The sequence below is a fragment of the Astyanax mexicanus genome, chromosome 25, assembly GCF_023375975.1.
Source record: "Astyanax mexicanus isolate ESR-SI-001 chromosome 25, AstMex3_surface, whole genome shotgun sequence".
NCBI classification, from domain to species: Eukaryota; Metazoa; Chordata; class Actinopteri; order Characiformes; family Acestrorhamphidae; genus Astyanax; species Astyanax mexicanus.
The window spans coordinates 21,848,262-21,870,172 of NC_064432.1; the positions used below are offsets into that span (position 1 = coordinate 21,848,262).

Here is a 21,911-nt window from a genome sequence, read left to right on the forward strand (position 1 = left end):
CATGATCACAACAGCCTAACTAGGGTTATATATTGTCAAGAACTATATATACAATACTATATTGAGATATTTTTGAAATATTGTGATATTAATGGCAAGGCCATTTATTGTGATTGTTACACCCTCTATGGCACAAATGAAATATTTTGGAAAAAAAATGGTATTAATATATCAATGACAAAATCCCCCACAGCAACACTGATCATTTTAATGATGCAGTGGAACTGGATACATTTTTTATTTAAAAAAAATTAAAACACTATTTTATTAAGTAAATGAAAACAACCCCAAAATATTTCTTTACATATTCATGCATATCTATAGTATATTAGATATTTATATTATAGATATTATAGATATTATATAATATTAAAATTAAATTTATTTGGTCAATTGCTGGCACCGTGTCCCATGTGGGTTTGGCTCTAAAAATTATTGTTTCACCCCCAGGTGAAATGTCAAACCCACTTCTACCCCACCTCTTTCAGTGAACGGAGACTTATCTTGATGTTATAATAACATATACTGTAAAAACGAATTATTTTGTTAAAAATAATAAAATAAAAAAATAGATTGTTAAAGGAACAAAGCCCGGTCAGTGTGGACCGGACATCAGCAGCACACAACAACCCCACCCATCTCCAACTACCATCATTCATCCTGTACTGGTTCTGAGTGCAGGATAGTGCAGGCTGGCTAATGCTGGTAAGTGCTGCTCCAGCTGCTTATGTTTATTGATCCATAATGTCTGGATCTGGATGCCACTTTGTCCAAGCAGCTCATTCATCCTGTAGCAGGAAGCCCAGTCCGCCATCAGAGGTTCATAGAGAATGCATCACATACTGATTATACTGATCACCACTAGTGCTGTTTAATCTAATCACTGAGGTAGATGACATTACAGTACTTACAGATTCTTTTTATTTTGGAAAACATATTATTTACTTGGTTATTAGAATCAGAATCAGAATTAGAATCTTTATTCGCCTAGTACAAAAGGCACAAGGATTATTTCTTGGTGCAGGTATCAACATTTAGATTGAATGTATTAATAGATGGATAAAACATCTAAACTGTATATAAGCACAAGATAGACTAAGAAACATGAATTAGAGTACACATGTAAAAGTCCAATAGGATATATGCAATGTAGGTGTTACAAGCAAGCAACAAAACAAAAATACAAAATTACCAAGGGTAAGTTCAATTTAAATATGCAAAAGTGTATAGTATATGGTAAAGACAGTAGATTATACATTAGTTTATACCGATTATATGATATAGTGTAATATAGTATAAAATGGTATAATAGAGTGCAGGTGCAGCACATACAAATAGTTAAAAGGTTCAAAGTTAAAATAAAGAAATGTAGACGTGTCCTTGGTTATTATTGCATTATTTTGAATGCTTATGCTTGTATTGAATTACACTCCCAAAGGACAAAGTACACTTCATACAATTTATTCTATTTTATTCATATTTATTTAGGTGTTAATTTTAGGTATTATTTTTCTTATCCTGTTTGAAGATTGAGTTAAAAACTCAGGTTCTACCTTCAGTGCTATGTAGAACCTACTTACCAGCGTTACCTTGTACAAATCCAATTGCTCAAACCACTTCAGGAGATGGTCTGAGACACATTTATAACAGAAACATGATTTAGACTGTTGTAATGGGTTAAATACAGATACACATCTATTTAATGAGGCTGTTCTTTATAACCAGTAACATAATTAACAGGCTAGTTGGTGTGTAGACATGTTGATCTTACCCCATCATAAGATCTGTAGGTTCTGGTGGTGAGAATTGATTGAAGAGACTCCTCTCAGACTTTTCTTTTCAGGGTTTCATCACTAATAGATCTGAAAAACATAGTTACTGTTATTACAGGAGATCTACACGACACTGAAGACCCCACAGAGGATGTAGTAAATGTGGGGGGGTCGGTGTGTGTTGTGCTGGTATAAGTGGATCAGATACAGCTGCTACATCTTGTAGATGTAAAGTCAGAGATATAAGCTCTGAGTCTGTTGCTGCACAGTTTGTGTTTGTCCTTCATCAGTGCTCACAGGACGCTGTTGGTGAGTCCAGCAGAGACACAGAGGTGTTTAAAAACTCCAGCAGCACTGCTGTGTCGTACTGCTTTTTGATTTTACTATATGTAAACAACATATAGCAGCTGGATCTTCTCTGAGGAGAGGAACTTTCCCCCAGTCTACAAATCTTCCGTTAGCTCCTTAACTCTAATCACCAAACACGCTAATCCAGCCCGCTGCCTTCAATGGACAGTCAGTGTTATTTCTAGTCTTGCTTGTTGTGTTATTGATAGTGTTCAGTTATTGATGGTAGAGGTATACAGTATTGTGCAAATGTTTTAGGCACATGTGGAAATTTCAGTAAGGAATAAGTGTCTAAGCTCAGTAAAACACTTATAGCATTACAGTAAATACTAACAGCAATTTTACAAAAAACAGAGATTTTACAGCCCTGTTTTCCTTTAAACATCTTCTAATCTCTCCTCCTCATCTGGGTTTAATAGAGTTATTTCTAGTTCTCATCATATTAATCAACACCTGGTTTGGAAAATTGGTAAATGTGGTAAATCAGGTGAGCTGCTGACGGAACTGAACATAATGTACACATGCTGGCTGAGGAGCATCCAGGAGAAATCTGAAACTACACTAACTGTTCTTCAGCTTGGCTCACAGGATAAAACATACTTAGTTAAAAATGAGAAATTATTGTTACTTTTTACTGTATGTATGATTATTTTGTATGTGGTGCTTTTTTCAGGTAAAAACACTCATATTGCTATATATTATGATTATTATTCAGAGTGGGGGTTTGAGATGAACTCATTCAAAGTGAATGAAATCATAAATGGAAGCACTATAACATAAATATACATATATATATATATATATGTATATTTTATTAACTATTCAACCCACCAGTGAATCTGCTGAGTTTTATATGGAATGATGATAATGGTCAAATAGTGGCAAATGTACTCACATACAGGGAATGTTTTTAGGCACTATTTTGCTGCACAGTTCCCTGCATATTGCGTATGTATCCCTCCATCATTTTAATGATATCTGAGAGCCAAAATCTTCTCAGATCTCTATTAAGAGAGTGTGTCAGGCATCAGACAGTGTACACATAATCATTTTTAAAATACTATATTATACTAAATGATAGTATAGTCTATAATGGTATTTTTGATTTCATTTAAGTAAAATATAGATCTGAAGTACTCATTAAAAAAGTAGATGGATACATGGAATGCTATATAGTGAACAGTATAGTGAGCACACAGCCAACACAGAGTTATCAGTTAAGAAAATGATGCTTGCTCTTACAGCCTACAACACAGAGGCCAGACAGTTAATCATAACATATGATATAATATATAAGTTTACCTAAAGTAGCCTGAGGGAAATTACTACACACTGATGGTGAGTGTCAGAAAATGGGGGCTATAAATACTATTTAAATAGATTGTGGTCAATGGCAACATACTGTATATGTATACACACAAATGCTCACCTAACCCTAAATAGTTGAGTAATGTTTGGAAATATCAAATTTCATATAAAAAACAGACTTAATTAATTTCAATTTAAACAAATTGTGGGTTTACAGTGTACTGTATTCTACTGTATTTTTATATTAAGTGTATTCATAATAGCAGCAATACCAACAACAACAACAACATCTTTCAGTTTACCTTAAGACAGTGACCGGTCATGATGTTCCCTTTAGAAGCAGCATCCAGTGCGGACATCTGGTCGTCTGGTCGTGGTCATCGTTCTGCTCCACTGAAGCACTGAAGATAGACGTATCCCAAACCAGAAATTTCAGGTTAAATTGAAGCCAGTTTTTTTATCCAGAGGTTACATTCCGCTCAGACGTGGACGCGGTTCTGTGGTCAGAGCTCAGGAAGCATGGGCCTCAAGTAAAGAGATTACAGGTGGGATTGAGCTGAGAGATAATCCTGAATCCTGAAGGCACAAGCGGAGAAAGTTAATCCAGCTGTCGCACTGACCGGTAGAGTCTCCTGCAGTAGAGCTCAGACCCGGTTCTAGACTGCTTTGCTTGTGGGAGAAGTAGAACATAATGAGTGGGCATGTTGATGGTCATATTTTTAAAGTCAGAGCTAATGTTACTGGCTAAAATTAATGTATAAAGTAAAGAAATAAAAATGTTGCATAAGTCATCAGAAAACAATGCATTATAGGGTTCTCTACAGTGTATATTTATTGAACGAAACATTAATAAAATACTTGCAGAGGGGTATGAATTAAGTCTGTGTTAGGAGAGATTAACTGCTACTAACCAAGTTAAGCAACAAAAGGGTTACAAGCCGGTAACATTGAGCAACAAATTACCACAGTTTAGCAAACGTTACCTTGTGTAACTCAGTTTAAACTGGAATAAGTGTTTAATTCACGCTTATATATCCCTGCCTCTCATTTTAACACTGACAGGACCTGTCGTACTGAACCAGAACGTCTCTGAATGAACTGAATGAAACCAAACAGTCTACCGCTATTCTACCACTAATATTTGTTCCTCGCATTGCGTTTGGGGGAACAAAAACTGGTATAGTTGCATGGGCAACAGGACAATATTTTACTGTTTACTGTAATTTATTGTGATAAATTGTCTTATTGTATCTATAATATGCTTAAATAATCTTATCAAGAATATCATCAGTCCATAAACGACACTGCCAAACTCTACATTTTATTATTTTGTTTAATTGTAATTATAAGTACTGTTGTACACATGAACCTTGTTAACAATTGTTGGTTAGTAGAATGTTTTCTGTGTGTGGGTCTTTCTCTCTTGCTCTCTCTCACACCACCCACACAGAATCCTCATTGGTCAGCTCAGCATATAATCAGGAAGTTCTATTTGTAAAAAATTATTTACGTGATATTGTATATAATTTGTGGTCATGTTCTCAGTCTACAGCAGAAACAAATGGATTGATCTTACTGTTCCAATACTTTTGGGGAGACTGTATATAATGTAATGTTATACAATGTATGAAAAGCAGGATAAACTCTTTTTAATACCCACGATTTTAGAAGAAACAACGGATGAGCAGGTGTTCCAATACTATACTTGTCCACATACTATATATCTCAGGTGGTATTTGTCTATTGATAAATAAGTTAAAAACAAATAAACACCAGAAATTCTGTTATTGTAAAACAGCATATTGAAATTGCTGACTGAGTGTGAACTCTGAGTCTATTGATCGAGTGGTTGAACATAGTCTGGGCCGGGTTATGAAATCCTTCCCCAGCACTGGACATTGGGGTCAGATCTGTGGGATGGATCACCTCATGGCGGCAGACTATCAGAGAAAAGTGGAGCAATGTTGACTTGCTGCAAATACACCCACACAGCAGTGTTACAACAAACACACTCTCAACAAACACACAGGAACACACATACACTACCCTTTTAATACAAATGTGGTCATTTCTGATTTCTGACATAGAGAAAAATGTTAAAACTAGTTTCTTGAACTAGTCCTTTTAAAGATCAAGTTATATCTATGCATACACATTTCTTTTATTTAACTTGTTTTCTACAGCAAATTCATTAGTATTTGTTTCCCTAAGATTTCAAGTTCTTTTGTCAGAATCAGAACACAACAAACCACCCCTCAAATTAACACTACAACCAATAACGATACAACCAGTCAGACTAAAGGTACAAACCGATATAGCCTCTCAGATTAAGGCTACTGATGGATACAGCCTCTCAGATTAAAGATACTGACCAATACCACCCCTCAGATTAAAGATACTGACCAATACAACCCCTCAGATTAAATATACTGACCAATACATACCCCTCGGATTAAAGATACTGACCAATACCACCCCTCAGATTAAAGATACTGACCAATACATACCCCTCAGATTAAAGATACTGACCAATACCACCCCTCAGATTAAAGATTCTGACCAATACAACCCCTCAGATTAAAGATACTGATCGATACAGCGCCTCAGATTAAAGATACTGACCAATACCACCCCTCAGATTAAAGATACTGACCAATACCACCCCTCAGATTAAAGATACTGACCAATACAACCCCTCAGATTAAAGATACTGACCAATACCACCCCTCAGATTAAAGATACTGACCAATACAACCCCTCAGATTAAAGATACTGATCGATACAGCGCCTCAGATTAAAGATACTGACCAATACCACCCCTCAGATTAAAGATACTGACCAATACCACCCCTCAGATTAAAGATACTGACCAATACAACCCCTCAGATTAAAGATACTGACCAATACATACCCCTCAGATTAAAGATACTGACCAATACATACCCCTCAGATTAAAGATACTGACCAATACATACCCCTCAGATTAAAGATACTGACCAATACAACCCCTCAGATTAAAGATACTGATCGATACAGCGCCTCAGATTAAAGATACTGACCAATACCACCCCTCAGATTAAAGATACTGACCAATACAACCCCTCAGATTAAAGATACTGACCAATACCACCCCTCAGATTAAAGATACTGACCAATACAACCCCTCAGATTAAAGATACTGATCGATACAGCGCCTCAGATTAAAGATACTGACCAATACCACCCCTCAGATTAAAGATACTGACCAATACCACCCCTCAGATTAAAGATACTGACCAATACATACCCCCTCAGATTAAAGATACTGACCAATACATACCCCTCAGATTAAAGATACTGACCAATACAACCCCTCAGATTAAAGATACTGATCGATACAGCGCCTCAGATTAAAGATACTGACCAATACCACCCCTCAGATTAAAGATACTGACCAATACCACCCCTCAGATTAAAGATACTGACCAATACATACCCCTCAGATTAAAGATACTGACCAATATAACCCCTCAGATTAAAGATACTGACCAATACAACCCCTCAGATTAAAGATACTGACCAATACATACCCCTCAGATTAAAGATACTGACCAATATAACCCCTCAGATTAAAGATACTGACCAATACATACCCCTCAGATTAAAGATACTGACCAATACAACCCCTCAGATTAAAGATACTGACTGATACAACCCCTCAGATTAAATCTACCGACCAATACACCCTCTCAGATTAAAAATACTGACCTATAAAGCTTTTCTGATTACAGACACTGGCTGATATAGTTCCTCAAATTAAGGCAAGTAGCGTATACTGACCCTTAGATTAAAGGTAGTAATAGATACAACCTCTGGGGTTAAAGATACTGACCGATAAAAACCCTCAGATTAAATATACTGGCAAATTAAACGCCTCAGATTAAAGATACTGACAGGCTCAAATTGAAGCTCCATGCTTTGAATGATCCATTAATCTAACATTATATATTTTATAGACTTATAATCTTCCCCATTGACCCAAAACACACACACTCACGTTTCATTAAAAAAGGTGGAAGGATTTATTTGAATACAATTAGATGAACATGAATGATCTGAACAATTATAAAAGTGAATGATGTGAAAACAGGAAATAGCGTAGCGATGTGGTGACGTCAGACCGTAAAGAATCAGGCTATTAGAGGAACGTGGGTTCTGGAATATCTTAGACTAAACTCATCAGATTAGACAGAAACATAAATGCAGACAGTCAAACTGCTGTAGATATTTTTTTCATTAATTCGCTAACAGTTTCTGTTAAAACCCTCAGAGGAGAAGTGTGAGACTGTGTGTTTAAGGGCTTGGTAGGTCTCCCTTTCCGAAATCGAGGCCGCCCTGCTGGCCCCCAGCGCTGATCCTGTTGATGGGAATGATCTTCATGGTGGTCTGCTTCAGGGAGTACCAGCGGCTGTGCCATGTGGCCCAGATGATGCCGTTGTCGAATCCGTACTGACCAGCATCCTTTGCAGTGTATTGGCCACCTGTGTCAAAATAACAAAGGGTATTGTTAAATTGCTAATGCTAAAAGAAAGCTAGAAGGCTGCTAACAATAAAGGCCTATATTCTTGATATAAAACAATCTAAATCTAGGTAATACAGAGCTACGATACAAACGAAAAAATAGCTGTCTCTCTGCTTGCGCCAATTAAACAAGAAGTTCTCAGCATCAATTATCATGCCTGCAATTAATTTACTCAGTTTCTTATCTCTTTAAGAACTGGCCATTTTTCAGTTGAAAGGTGCTGAGCTGAACAGGGCTGGGATAGTACCGCTAGCTGAGCTAACATGGACTTAACATAAACCAAAAGACTGGCTGCATTACTCTGTGTAAATTTTACTCACATGAATTGAGTAGCACTGCTGAGGTATGTTTATGATGATAATAGCACTGCTAAGGTAAATGTATTGTTCTTTGTTGGTTTTAAATGCTTACCCTGGTAGTATTTGCCGTTGAGATGAGCAGCGTGGCAGCGGTTCATCCACCAGCCTGAGCCGTCCTGTTTAGCACAGTTTCCGTTGAACTTGTCGTTGTCCTGGTCGGGCGTACTGAACTGCATGCCGTTATGGGAGGTGTAGAATTTGTCGCTGGGGTCGTCACCGAAGTCAAACCCATCAAAAGCATCACCGGCGTCTCCTCCGTGATAGTAGGCGTAGGTCAGGCGGTACTTATCCGCCTCAGGGGCTACTTTAAACATGGCGTAGTCGGCATACCTGCAGAAATGAGGAATAATTACATGATATACTTCTGGTGCTTTTGATCAATTCGTGACATTTAAGAGGAAGAAAGCTTATATCTAAATAGATTTTACAGATTTTTCTGCTTTGCAATTAATGGGACTTTTTATTATTTAAACATTATTTAAATTTCAATACTGCATTGTTTAAATAAGTTTTTATATAATTTTTATACTATATTTCTATTTTAACCCTGTGAAACACAATTTTTTATTTCCATATGGCATTATTTTTAACTAGGCATTTCACTATATTTACATTATATTTCTGTTTCCTGGGGAAAAAACACTTTTACAATTCTATACACTTTTATTTTTAATTACTTATTTTAATATATGTCTATTTTATTTCAAACAAGATATATCATTAATATTACTTATAATAATATTACCAATTATACATAATGATTCAAATTTCATAGTTTTTACTGCTCTGCACTACAATTTTGTACTTGTATTTCTTATGCAGCACTTTTATTCAACCTTTATTTTAAAAACTGCAACCTTAGTAAAGACTATTATTATTATTAATAATAATAATAAAACAGTCTTCTATAACAGTCTGGGAGGTGTGTAAGCGTCTGGACGTGTGTTATTAAGTGTTATTGGTGTTAATTGGTAACTGATGTTTGAGGTCAATTGATGGAACGTTTGCCGTATTAAACTTGGCTCAGAACCCACAGATCAAAGTTCTGTATGGATTCAAAGTTCATCACATGTTCTCCTCTAGATCATCCCACACACGAAACAAACCGCGGAGAGACAGTCACTAAACTGCATTTCCCATGATGCCTTACTTCTTAGCCCCAGTCCAGTCCACCATCTCCAGTCTGAGCACATACGGGACGCTGGACTGAACGGACAGCAGGTGGATCTTCTCGTTACCCAGCCAGAACTCGGTGCTGTCGTCGGGCGAGAGATAGCCGAAGCCCTCTTTATACGCAATCCAATTCCTGTTGAAGGGGACGGAGCCGTCTCGCCTCTAAAACACAATAAAGAATAATATATACATTTAAATCAATTCAAATTATTAATGTGCAGTAAGGAATAACTTAAAGTTAAAAATAAATAATTTCATTAACAAATGTATAAAAAGTGCAGTAAAACATACAAGGTATGCAATAAAGAATAATAAAAAAGGTGCATTAAAAAATAAAAAAGAGAAATATTATTAACAAATGTAAAAAAGTATTGAAACATAAAATGTGCAAAAAAAAATAAAATTGTGCAATAAATTATATTGTGATTAACAAATTATGTTTTCTTCATAATTAGTGAACAAATCCTCTGCATGTTTTACACAAAATTCAGTAAATTAATAAAAAATGTGCAGAAAATGGTCATACTGTTTGTAAGCTAATGAAATGTTATAAAGCCGTGTGAGAGATTATTAGAGGTGAGTGATGTGTTTACCCTCTGCAGGACGGTCCATCCCCGTCCGAAAGAGTCTATCTCACAGTACACCAGGAAGGGTGTGGGCGCTCGGGCCGGCTGGACGTAGTACAGGCCGCTCACCTTACCGCCCTTATTAGCAACGTCCTGACAATCTGAGAGAGACCAGCAACGTCTTAAAATGTTTTACAGGCTTCTTACAGTACATTTCATACTATTGTCCTTGTATTGTTATAGAGCAATGAATCGCAACGAAAACAATATACTGCAATAAAAATGACTTTTTAGGTACAGACTGGGAGGGTTTGGGTTATCTATTGTTTATATTAACTGCTGCCAAAAATCCCTATAAAACATAAAGTTACATTCTTTTATTAAAAGGACACCATCATAAGAAGTGCTTTCAGTAGAAAAAATAAAAACACAGGACCCATCACATTTCCATCACATATTTTTTAGAGAAAATGTAAATGTACAACAGAACTGATATGCCAATACATGCATGTCAGCGTATCCTGTACCTTTGCCGGTAACGGTCTGGATCTCCACCGTGTCTTTGCAGGGCACCTTGCACTTCTGGTCCAGCTGCAGAGCCAGCTGCCTCAGCTCCAGCATGCGCTTATCGTTAGCGGCGAGGGTGGTCTGCAGGTTACTGAAACCAGAGGAGAAAAAAAACGTTAAAAAAGGCCAGTCTGAACACAACAGATAACACTGCTCATCATGTGATTATTAATTTACAGAGTGATTTTATTCAACACTACAACCTAAAGGAATGTAATGTATTGGTAAGTATTGTAAATACTATTGTAAAATATTTTTGTGTAATATATTATAGTACTGTATTATGTTAAACTGTAAGCACTCTTAAAAAGGATGAGTTTCTTTGATTTTAACAAATTGAAAACCTCTGGAATATAATCAAGAGGAAGATGGATGATCACAAACCATCAAATCAAACTGAACTGCTTGAATGTTTACACAAGGAGTTATCCAAAAGCAGTGTGTAAGACTGGTGGAAGGGAGGTCTGAAAGCTCTGTATCTTTTTTTGTTATTTCAGCCGTTTCTCATTTTCTGCAAATAATGCTCTAAATGACAATATTTTTATTTGGAATTTGAGAGAAATGTTGCCTGTAGTTTATAGAATAAAACAACAATGTTCATTTTACTCAAACATAAACCTATAAATAGCAAAATCAGAGAAACTGATTCAGAAACTAAAGGGCTCTCTTATTTTTTTTACAGAGCTGTATTTATAGTAAAACTACAGAAAAAGTATATAGGTATTAATTCAGTCTGGATGATATTTTAAAACATGCAACAAAAAAAAGTCAGTAACACTATAATTTAAAATATAAAATTAATTTTAATTTTAGATTTGACTCCTGTATGCACACACATGAGGTAGTGATGTACTCACTATATCTGCTCCTCCTGAGACAGAATGCTTTTCTCAAAGCGAAGCACGTCGTCCAGCATGTTCCTGGATTTCTGATAGTACGTATCTGTTTACACAAAACACCAGTGTGGGCTTAATTCAGTGAATGCAGCTTTGATATACTGATCAAATTCTAATACTGAGCTAACGCTGCACTCTGATCTGGGATCAGCAGCTCAGGTAATTTGATTAGATCGGATTATTGTGTAGAATAGGTTCTATATTTATTAAAATAAAGACACCTGTTGGGCTGGTTTCCAGTCACTCTTTCAGTATTTTTAATTCTTACTTAATTTATAGGGTTCTGTATTGGCAATAAAGAGTGGATCTACTTAAAGCTTGTTAACGCAAAGTGTAAAAATAGTTCATTATTTGCATGGGCAACTCCATGCCCCCATCACTAGCATTGTAAGCCAATTGGGAGCATCGGCTAAAAGTGCTGTATTTGGGAATGCTGGGGGTGAATGGAGGTGGGCTATTTGACAAATAGTCACAATCGTTATCATTTTTCACTACAACCCAAGTCCGTTTCACACCAGATTTCTCCTTTAAGTACTAGTTAGCAAAGTACATAGCATTAAGAAGCTTTTGGAAAATGCACCCCAGCTTTGTACTAACAAGAAAAAAGATGAAGCATTGCTATGCCAACATACACCACTGAAGGCTGTCTAAAAATGTTTTTTCTTTTATTTATTATCTATAATTTGGTTCCAACATTGTTTCAGACGTGAGTATTTTAATAATAGTGTCCAGTTCTGAGTATATGTCATGAATACTTGAGTAGCTATCCTACATACTCCATGCTCAAACACTAGATAGTATTAATAATTAGTATTGGCGGTCATGATATATGTATCATATGTTGTAAGTTATAGAGCCTTGAACAGCAGCTTAGCATTGATGCTAACATAAAAAAGTGTTAATATAAAATGAATACAGTATTTTTGAGAATGGAATATTATGGCAATACTTAAGTGTATGAATATGTTCTGACTCCCTAATTTAAGTTGGTCTAAGTGTGAGGTGCGTTACCTGGCGCGGCTTTCTGAGCCTGAGTCTCGGAGTCTTTCAGGAACACCACTTTATCCTGAGCTCCTTTAGTGAGGTTGGCGATATCTAGTAAGATCTCCTCCATGTCGTTCAGGTCCTTCACCACCCCGGGTTTATATTTCTGCAGGTAATCTGCTATACCACAAGTGGTGGGACAGTAACTCCCCTGGAAAATACAACCACAGCCATCTCAGTACTGACACAGGCCTACAGTGCTCCAGTGCATTCATCTGACCTATAATAAAAACTGCTTACCATGCAACACTATAATATAATATACTATAATATACTCCAGTAATAAAGTATACTGTGGGTCTGTATCTATTATGCTGATGCAACAACACATCACCTTATAATGTTTTCTATTAAACTCCTAATCAAATCCCACCAGTGGCTCTAACCCTTTCTAAATGCATACTCAGCGGGACAGTGCTCGTCCACATACTGCCACCATCTGAAAAAAAGCTGATTTCTGTACTGTAGGTAACAGTGGTGTACTTACGAATTCGTCGTCTGGAACACATGCTTCACGGAATAGTGAGGAGTCCCCCCTCTGCTGTTAAACAGAACAGAAGATCACGGTCACTCTCACAATTCACTTTTATTTACTTTCACCCCACTTTTATTCACTTTTAATAACTTTCATCTGACATTTATTCACTTTTATTCACCTTTAATCACTTTCATCTGACATTTATTCACTTTTATTCACCTTTAATCACTTGAACTCACTTTAACACTATTTTATTTACCTTTATTCACTTTTATTCAATTTAACTCACTTTTATTCACCTTTATCTCATTTTCATTTACCTTTATCTCACTTTAACTTACTTTATTGCTATTTTACTTACTTTTATTCAGTTTTATTCAAGTTAACTAATTTTTTTTTTTCATTTACTTTAGCTCACTTTTATTCACTTCAAATTACTTTATCACTATTGTACTTACTTTTATTCACTTTTATTCACCTTAATTCAATTTCATTCACCTTTATTCAACTTAACTCACTTTTTTACTCATTTTTATTTACTTTAACTCTCTATAACACTATTTTATTTACTTTTATTCACCTCTGAACAGTGGTGCACAAAACTGTAGTTTAAATGCTATATTTCCAAAATTGAATAATCTTATTTATCTAATCTAATCTGAGGGCAAATAGCTAAAATCACAGCAGCTTATGTCACAAAAATTAATTATGTCAATCTTAAAATCATAATTAAACAAAGTATCTTCCACATAAAACACATTTAAAGCTAAAATGAACTTGAACTTGAAGATAAACTTCAATTTCAAATAAAACTTTTTTTTTTTTTTTTTTTTTTACAAACTGTAAAAAATTGTCATATTGTTATTTTAGCATTTTTGTAACTTAAGAAATATTTAGATCATATTTCAAAAAAATGTGAATCTGGCCGCTGTTCGTTATACAGTATCAGAATTGTGTATGAATGTGTTGGTGTTATATATTATTATCAGTGTAATAATATAAATATATGATTTTTTGCTGTATAGTAATTGTGTGTAACTTACCGCTGAGGTGAATGCGCAGAGTAAGAGGACGCAGGTGAGCGTGTGCGAGACGCTGGTCATGCTGGTGCTGTGTGAGTGTGAGGGGCGGCTGGTCCTGCAGGATATTTATCCGATCAAGGTCCTGCAGCGAGATGGAGATAACAGAACACTGAACAAACAGAACCCAGAACCTCCTCTTACCCCTCAGCCTGACTCACAGCATTTACCATCAATACAACAACACAATAACACACACGCACACAACACAGCTCAGGACATTCGTTATGTTATATCCAGTAGTGCAAATCAGAAAAAAATATTCTGTAATTAAATATGATGAGAGAGATTGTTAGTTAGATATGAGATATTCCAATTAGTAATATTGTACTATTAAGTTATTTAAAATGTAAAAATGTATCACTATTAGAGTGAAATGTTGTTTAATTATACTGTACTGCACAACGTTCAGCATGTTAGCTTGTGGCTAATACACCAGGGCTATCTCTCATTAGAGTCACAAGGTTCCAGGTTTGGCTGTTTGGTGTTTGGGTGCAATTCTCTCATACTGAGAGAAGCCTCTTCTAAAGCTGAGACACAAGAAAGCCTGCCAAGAGTTTAGTGAAGACAAGCAGTCCTTCACTAAACTGGTTGACTCAGATGAAGTCCAGCATGTGTGGCAACGTCCTGTTGAGTAGCACCATGCTTACAGCCAAGGTCCAGAGCTGCATAAGTGCTGCCAGCAATGGGGAGAGCTTAATTCTAACATTTACTGTGACATTCTGAAGCTTTGCTATACCCGTTCTTTTAGAAACTGGGCTGTTTGGCAGTTTTTCAACACAATAACCACACCAAACACACATCCAAGACGACAACAGCCTTGCTGAAAAAGCTGAAGGTTAAAGTTGATGGACTGGCCAAGCATTTCTCTAGACCTAAACCCTCTTGTTGATGTTACAAACCCTAAGGTTTGTAACATCCACCAGCTCTGTAATGTCATCATTATAATATAATTACATTGTAATGACATTAAGGGCACAATTTGGACATGTTGAACATATGTGTTTCCAGTTATTTATACATTAATGGCTGTGTGCTGAGTTATTTTCAGAGGAGGGTAAATACATACTGCTATACAAGCTGTACACTGACTACATTATATTAAATCAAGCTTCATGTCTATAGTGTTGTCATAAATATACAGTATATAATAAAATATTTGCAGAACTGTGGGGAGTGGTCTAATCACTTTTGTTGAATACTTTATTTAAATCAAGAACTCTCTTCTGTACACACAAGAAAATAACAGTCTGTAGAGAGTTCTCCACTCAGGACTGAGTTAATGATTACTCCTTTTTTACTCAAGAGAGAACAACAAACGTCCTCTCACACACACACACTCCCACACACTGTCTGGACTGTGGCCCAGTTCTCCTGTTTGATGACACTGAGTCACTCGTCACTTTACTGGAAGTGAAGAATTAAAGACAATCTGCACCCAAACTAGATTTTACGCAATCCTGGACGAGCTGAAGACCCTGTCAGTCTGCACGAGTTTTACCTGAAACATTCTCTGACTCATCAGTTCTTTCTAAACCCAACACTGCTGGGTGGGCTTAGGCTTAAGTTTCTTTGGGTAGAACAGGGTGGGTTTGGGTGGTTTTGGGTCAAGTCAGTAATGGCATGAACTAAGGTTAAGGCTGTTCAAGGTGGATGAGGTTGCATGTTAGATGTTGGCACTTCAGGGTGTGTCTGGGTGGGCCTGGGGGTCACAATGGGTCAAAGTGGGTCTGGGGTGTCATGGTGGGCCTGAGTGGATCAGTGTGGGCCTGGGTGGGTCTGGGTTGATCGGGGTGGGTCTGGGTGGTTCAAGGTGGGTTGCGTAGGTCTGGGTGGGCCTGGGTGGATCAGTGTGGGCTTGAGTGGATCAGGGTGGTTCTTTAATTGGAATGAGCTGGAGCTTCACAGCGTGAAGGAAAAGCAGCAACTATTGTTCAGCACCTCCAGAAACTCCTTCCTTCAAGACGCTGAGAAAACTATTCCAGGTGACTCTCCCTCATGAAGACAATACCAAGAGTCTGCAGATCTGTCCTCAATGATAAATATGATACCTAGAAGAATCTAAAGTACAAAACAAATTCTATTTTTTTGTAACACCTTTTGTTTGCTAAATAATTCAGAATTTGTGAAAAAATATAAAAAGACAGAAAACACATTGTGACTGGTACTGTATATGTTTTTAGCTCAATGCTAAAGTTGCAAAACAATATCTTAGACTGGTTTTGAAATGATCCAGTCTAGTTTATACTGAATCTCTTCAAACATGAACTTTAAATCATGAATATTAAACCCTGCACACTGCAATAGCAGTCATAAACCACTAGAGGTCATAAACTGTCAACAATAACTGTGAAAAAGTGAATGTTGGTGAACTGTTCCCAGTTCAGCAGAGACACTGAGGTGCTGATTTACCCTCCTGTTACCTTCAAATTTACTAACATCTTTTATGTTTGGGGTCAACTTGACCCCAGCAACTACACAAACGATTATATATTATACCATAGTAATACCATAATAATAATAATAATAATAATCATAATAATAATAATAATAATATTAAATGTGGTGGTTTTCTCTTCGCTGATCATTGAAGAACAGGGTGAAAGGAGAATAATAATAAAGTATGTAGAGAAACAGCTATAAAAATACAGTCTGTAATTATTACATAGAACTACAAAGTGTCCTATATTATCAGTGTAGTGGAAAATATAGATGATGAATGTAAAGACTAGGGGATTTTATGAATCGTATGCTTTTGACCACCAGATGTCACTAATAAATAAGGGTTTGAAACCAATTCACGTTTATGGAAAAAATTGGTATAATATTAATATAATGTGCCTTTTCTGTCACAACATATTATTACACATTTAGAGAAATTAACACTTAACTTTCACTTTAAAGAACTATTTCTACAGTTTATGCCATTTTTACATTTTTGCCATGTCTGCAGTGCTGCATGGTTAAGATTAATAATCATTTTAAGTGGTTAAATAATTTCTTACATTTTCTTTATAGAATACAGTTTTGTCACAGGATGGGCACATGCATGACAGGAAATAAAAAGTGGATACGCTGGAAAATATGATTTTATATATATATATAAATATAAGACACAAAAACACAAACAAATGTACTATTTTTTTATTTTAAGCATATGAGTTTTCACACCAACATTCTCCCTTTAAAAATACACTGGTCTGACTCCAGACTATAGAGGAGTGAAAATAAGAGAACAAGGTTCAGTTAAATCAATCAAAATCACCCATAAAAAGACTGAGCATCCCACCAACAGACCATCAAGACAAATAACCCACACTGATAACCAATCAGCACACATTCTGTTAGTTTAACCTCACAGAGGACAATTAGAGGGTCACTCTAACCTCTTCACTCTGTCCTTCCTGCAGGACCGCTCAGCTCCTTCATCTGATCTGATCGGTGTTTTAAAAAGTACTGTTCACACTCTGAAAGTAAAATATTTAATACAGAATTCTGATCCACTTCAGAAAACTATTTGTCCACAAGTCTCCAGATGTTCACACACAGCTGTATAATCTTCATAGAAAAAGCACCGGCGAATAGAACGGGACGCTCTGAAGTCAGCATGCCCATTGGTGTTCTCACTGCTCCTGGGCTGACTGCAATCCAATTCTCCTCACAGCACTGTTCCAACTATGCTCAACTTATAGGAGTAAAGGCTAATGCTAATGCTAATGCTAATGCTAATACTAATTTTAGTTCAAATACTTTCAGAAAATATTATCTTTGTAAACATTTAAAATCCTAGATGTTCACTGACTGATCACCTTTAAGCCTTAACTGACTCATTAGGCTATAACTGACTCACCTTTAAGCCTTAACTGACTCATTAGGCTATAACTGACTCACCTTTAAGCCTTAACTGACTCATTAGGCTATAACTGACTCACCTTAAGCCTTAACTGACTCATTAGGTTTAAAAGATTAATTGGGCCATAACTGACTCATCTTTAAGCCATAACTGACACATTAGGCCCTAAAAGATTCATTAGAATATAACTGACTCACCTTTAAGCCTTAACTGACTCATTATGACTTAACTGACTCACCTTAACTGACACATTAGCCCATGAATGCCTCCAAAGGACTTTAATTTCAGAGTTTCCCTCTGGGATCAATTAAATATCTATCTATAAAGTATTTATCTATTAACATATTAGGCCTTAAAAGACGCATTAGGCCTTAACTAACTTACCTTCAAGCCTTAAAAGACTCATTAGGCCATAACTGACTCGTCATTAAGCCTTAAAAGAATAATTGGGCCATAATCGATTTACATTTAAGCCTTACTGACTCATCAGGCCTTAAGACTCATTGGGCAATAACTGACTCACCTTTAAGCCTTAACTGACTCATTAAGCTTTAAAAGACTTATTAGGCCATAACTGACTCACCTTTAAGCCTTACCTGACTCATTAGGTCATAACTGACTCACCTTTAAGCCTTACCTGACTCATTAGGCCTTAAAAGACTCTGGATAACCTAAATTACTAATTAGGCCTTAAATGACTCATTAGGCATAAATGACTCACCTTTAAGCCTTAACTGAAATATTAGGCCTTAAATGACTCCAGAGGTCTTAAATGACTTATTAGTCTCTGACTGACTCATTAGGCTTTAACTGGCTCCATAGGCCTTACATGACATTTAGCCTTGATCGACTTGTTAGGCATGATTAGGCTGACGGAAATTCCAGAGTGTAATACATTCAGTTAAAATTTGGCTGAGCAATCAAAAAGCACTAAAATTGGTAGCATGCTAATTGGTAAGTTTGCTTCCAAAAAAATGACAAAAACAATGAAAAATCTAAATTTGAAATAACTATACTATGACTAACGCTACAATTGCCTTCAATCTATCCTACACCTGTCCAGGTAGGATTCCAGATAAGAGTGGGATGAATTATAGCAGAGTGCTGTCGGTTAGCTGTTCACACCGTGAAATTGTGTCACCTGTTACCAGCTGTCACATGCCTCTATATCGTTAACAGGATGGAAAAATAAAGGTAAGGTCGAGGTCAGTGGAGCAGTGTTCTCTATCGGTTAGGTTATGTAACTCAAAGAAAACAACAATGAAAACAAACTAAAATAAACGTAACATTGTGGACATTACCGATGCAATTTGTCTCCCACACAGAGAAGGGAACCAGCTGGAGATAAGAGCTGAGGAACTGTACGGCTACATGCTTTATTGCTAGCAACCTGTTAGCGTATGTCAATCATCTCTCATTATTATATGCTGTAATAACTGCAGTTTTTTATTATAGCCTCCTGAACAGTCCACTTTATGTGATCACCCGTACCAAAACAAACGAGCCGGGCGAAGAGAGCAGCATATCATCTGTTCTAACGCAATGCTAAGCGCTAACACTGTTTATCCTGACCCCTCGCTGACCCACTTTTATGGTGTGATTGAACGGTGGATGAGGAAGACGAGCGATACCGAGCGGGCCTGACCCAAAAATCAACTCTCTCGTGAACCTAAACAACTCTGAACTCCTGCTGAACTCGCACTCGCTTTCCCAAGTCCTCAGAAGCTCCCGGAGAACGTGCCAGACGCTCGGAACGCTCCAAACAGCAGATAAGGGATGCTAGCGATGAGTCCAGTCAATGCGGTGGGTCTCGCTGATGACCTGTTGTTTTAAACGATCGGAAACGCTGTTGTTGTTCTCAGGCTCTTCTTTAGGGACAGTGGGTGTAGTTTGACTCTTTGACCCTTCAGACCCTAAATGTATTGATCAGGATCATTGGTTCAGCTTCTTTACTCTTAGCTCTAAAGCACACCTGAAACATTACCAAAACTACCAAAAACTAACCTAAACAAATCAGTTTTAGTCAAGATTTACCATTCCTGAAGTCGTCCCACCAACAAATAATAGAGAGATCTGTCATTTTTAGCCTAGCTAAACTTCAACTGAGAGACACAGAATCTAAAACTGACAAAATCTATGTTTTTTAAATAGTTAATTAGCATTTAATTACATTAAAAAAAGGATTTAATCACCTACCAACGCTAGCTTTCACAGGCCTGCTAGTTTCTTCTTTCGGACCCTTCTTCAATTCTGCATTCATTACCTGTATAAAAGACACTGGTCCACAGACTCAATCAATCACACTCTAAACTCTCCAATATGGCCAAGACCAAAGAACTGTCTAAAAACACCAGGGACTAAACTATAGACCTATAGACTCCACAAGGCTGGGCGGGGCTACATGACAATAGACAAGCTGCGTGGTGTGTTATTCTAAAATGGAAGAAACACAAGATGACTGTCAATCTTTCTCAGTCTGAGGCTCCATGCAAGATCTTGCCTCGTGGGTTAAAAATGATTCTGGAGGACCTGAACCAATGACCTGAAGAGAGCTGAGACCAAAGAGTACCGTTAGTAACACACTACACTACCTGTATTCAAATCCTGCAGGGCACACAAGGTGCCATGTTCAGACCTGTTTGAAGTTTGCCAATGCCCATCTGGATGATCAGAGTCAAGCTGTGTGTGATTTAGTCTCTGTATAAATACAAGAAACTCATCAGAAAGGTCTGAGATAAAGTTGAGCACAAATGAGCACTGTAAAAAATATTCTTCAACTGAAAACCTACCAAAACATGGTCATCCACCCAAACTGACAGATCGAGCAAGGAGAGCACTGGTCAGAGAAGCAGCCAAAAGGCCCATGGTCACTCTGGAGGAGCTGCAGAAATCCACAGCTCAGGTGGGAGAATCTATCTGCAGAAAACTTAGCAACTACCCACAGTGAAACATGTCCTCTTCAAATGTTTTAATAGAAATTTAATGAAATGATAATTTGGTATATTAAAAAAAAACGACAAGAGTTTTTTATATGACTCTAAGGAGGGAAATAACAAAAAAATGCAGAAGGCTAGTGGAAACCACACTGCCAAAAGAGACCCAACGGTTGTGACACAACCCCTGATTACAAAGTTAAATGGAGAAATTAAATGTCTCTCGCAGAAGAGGCCTGGAGGTCACCGGGTCTTGCCAGGACAGTTTCTTAATGCGTGTTTTGATATTTCCCAAGGCTGCGTAATTAGGAAAAAGTCAGCATGTTAAAAAATTCAGTGTGTATTCCAGCCCGGTAGTCCCGAACCCAGTTCAGCACATTTGTTTTCTTAAGTGGGCTCTTATCGGCCGGCCTGCAGGGACGAGGCCGGCCCACTGGTCGGGCGGGAGGTCATAGCTAGGGCAGCCCAAGTTTAGCGGCCGTTGACCCAGCCGTGACTCAACGTCTGGCACGACACGACTCTGACCCCCGGATCACATCTGCACTTACGACCTCTGAAAGAGAGCTGCAGCCGAAAACTTGCAAGAAGCTACAAGGAGCTCTGAGGCCTGGAGTCTTACAGCCCAAACCGTGGGGCTAATGTTCTGCTGATGTTCTGCTGAGAGGTTCTACTGCAGGAATCTCCGTTTAGTCCATTTATTTAAGCAGAAGCTTCAAAGAAGCTCCACCTTCAACGAATGATTATTTTGGTAGTCAAGTAATCTGGTGAACATAGTTTCAATTAAATGCCCTTTAAATGTCCAGAAAATGTGAAAAATTAAATGTGAAATGCTCTGATATTTAGTGTGTAAATTTGTAATCTATTATGTTTGTCACTTTTGGAGACCAAGCGGAGTGTGAATTGAGTGTGTTATTGCGTTTCTGTCCCCATTATTTTGTGTTGTGTGTAGCTTTTTTTGTCGATTATTTGGAGTT

The 21,911-nt window shown here is 37.1% G+C and overlaps 1 protein-coding gene across 1 annotated transcript; it reads right to left on the minus strand.

The window, feature by feature from the left end:
• Window positions 1-7,465: 7,465 nt before the first annotated feature.
• On the minus strand, window positions 7,466-14,247 carry fgg (fibrinogen gamma chain). Its single transcript, XM_007230282.4, has 9 exons — window positions 14,116-14,247; window positions 13,082-13,135; window positions 12,562-12,745; window positions 11,512-11,596; window positions 10,615-10,745; window positions 10,115-10,248; window positions 9,499-9,683; window positions 8,401-8,678; window positions 7,466-7,948 (listed from the first exon to the last, which is right to left on the minus strand). Exons 1-9 carry the CDS (start codon window positions 14,173-14,175, stop codon window positions 7,761-7,763), a joined length of 1,299 nt encoding a protein of 432 aa, XP_007230344.3. The 5' UTR covers window positions 14,176-14,247; the 3' UTR covers window positions 7,466-7,760.
• Between the last annotated feature and the right edge of the window lie 7,664 nt (window positions 14,248-21,911).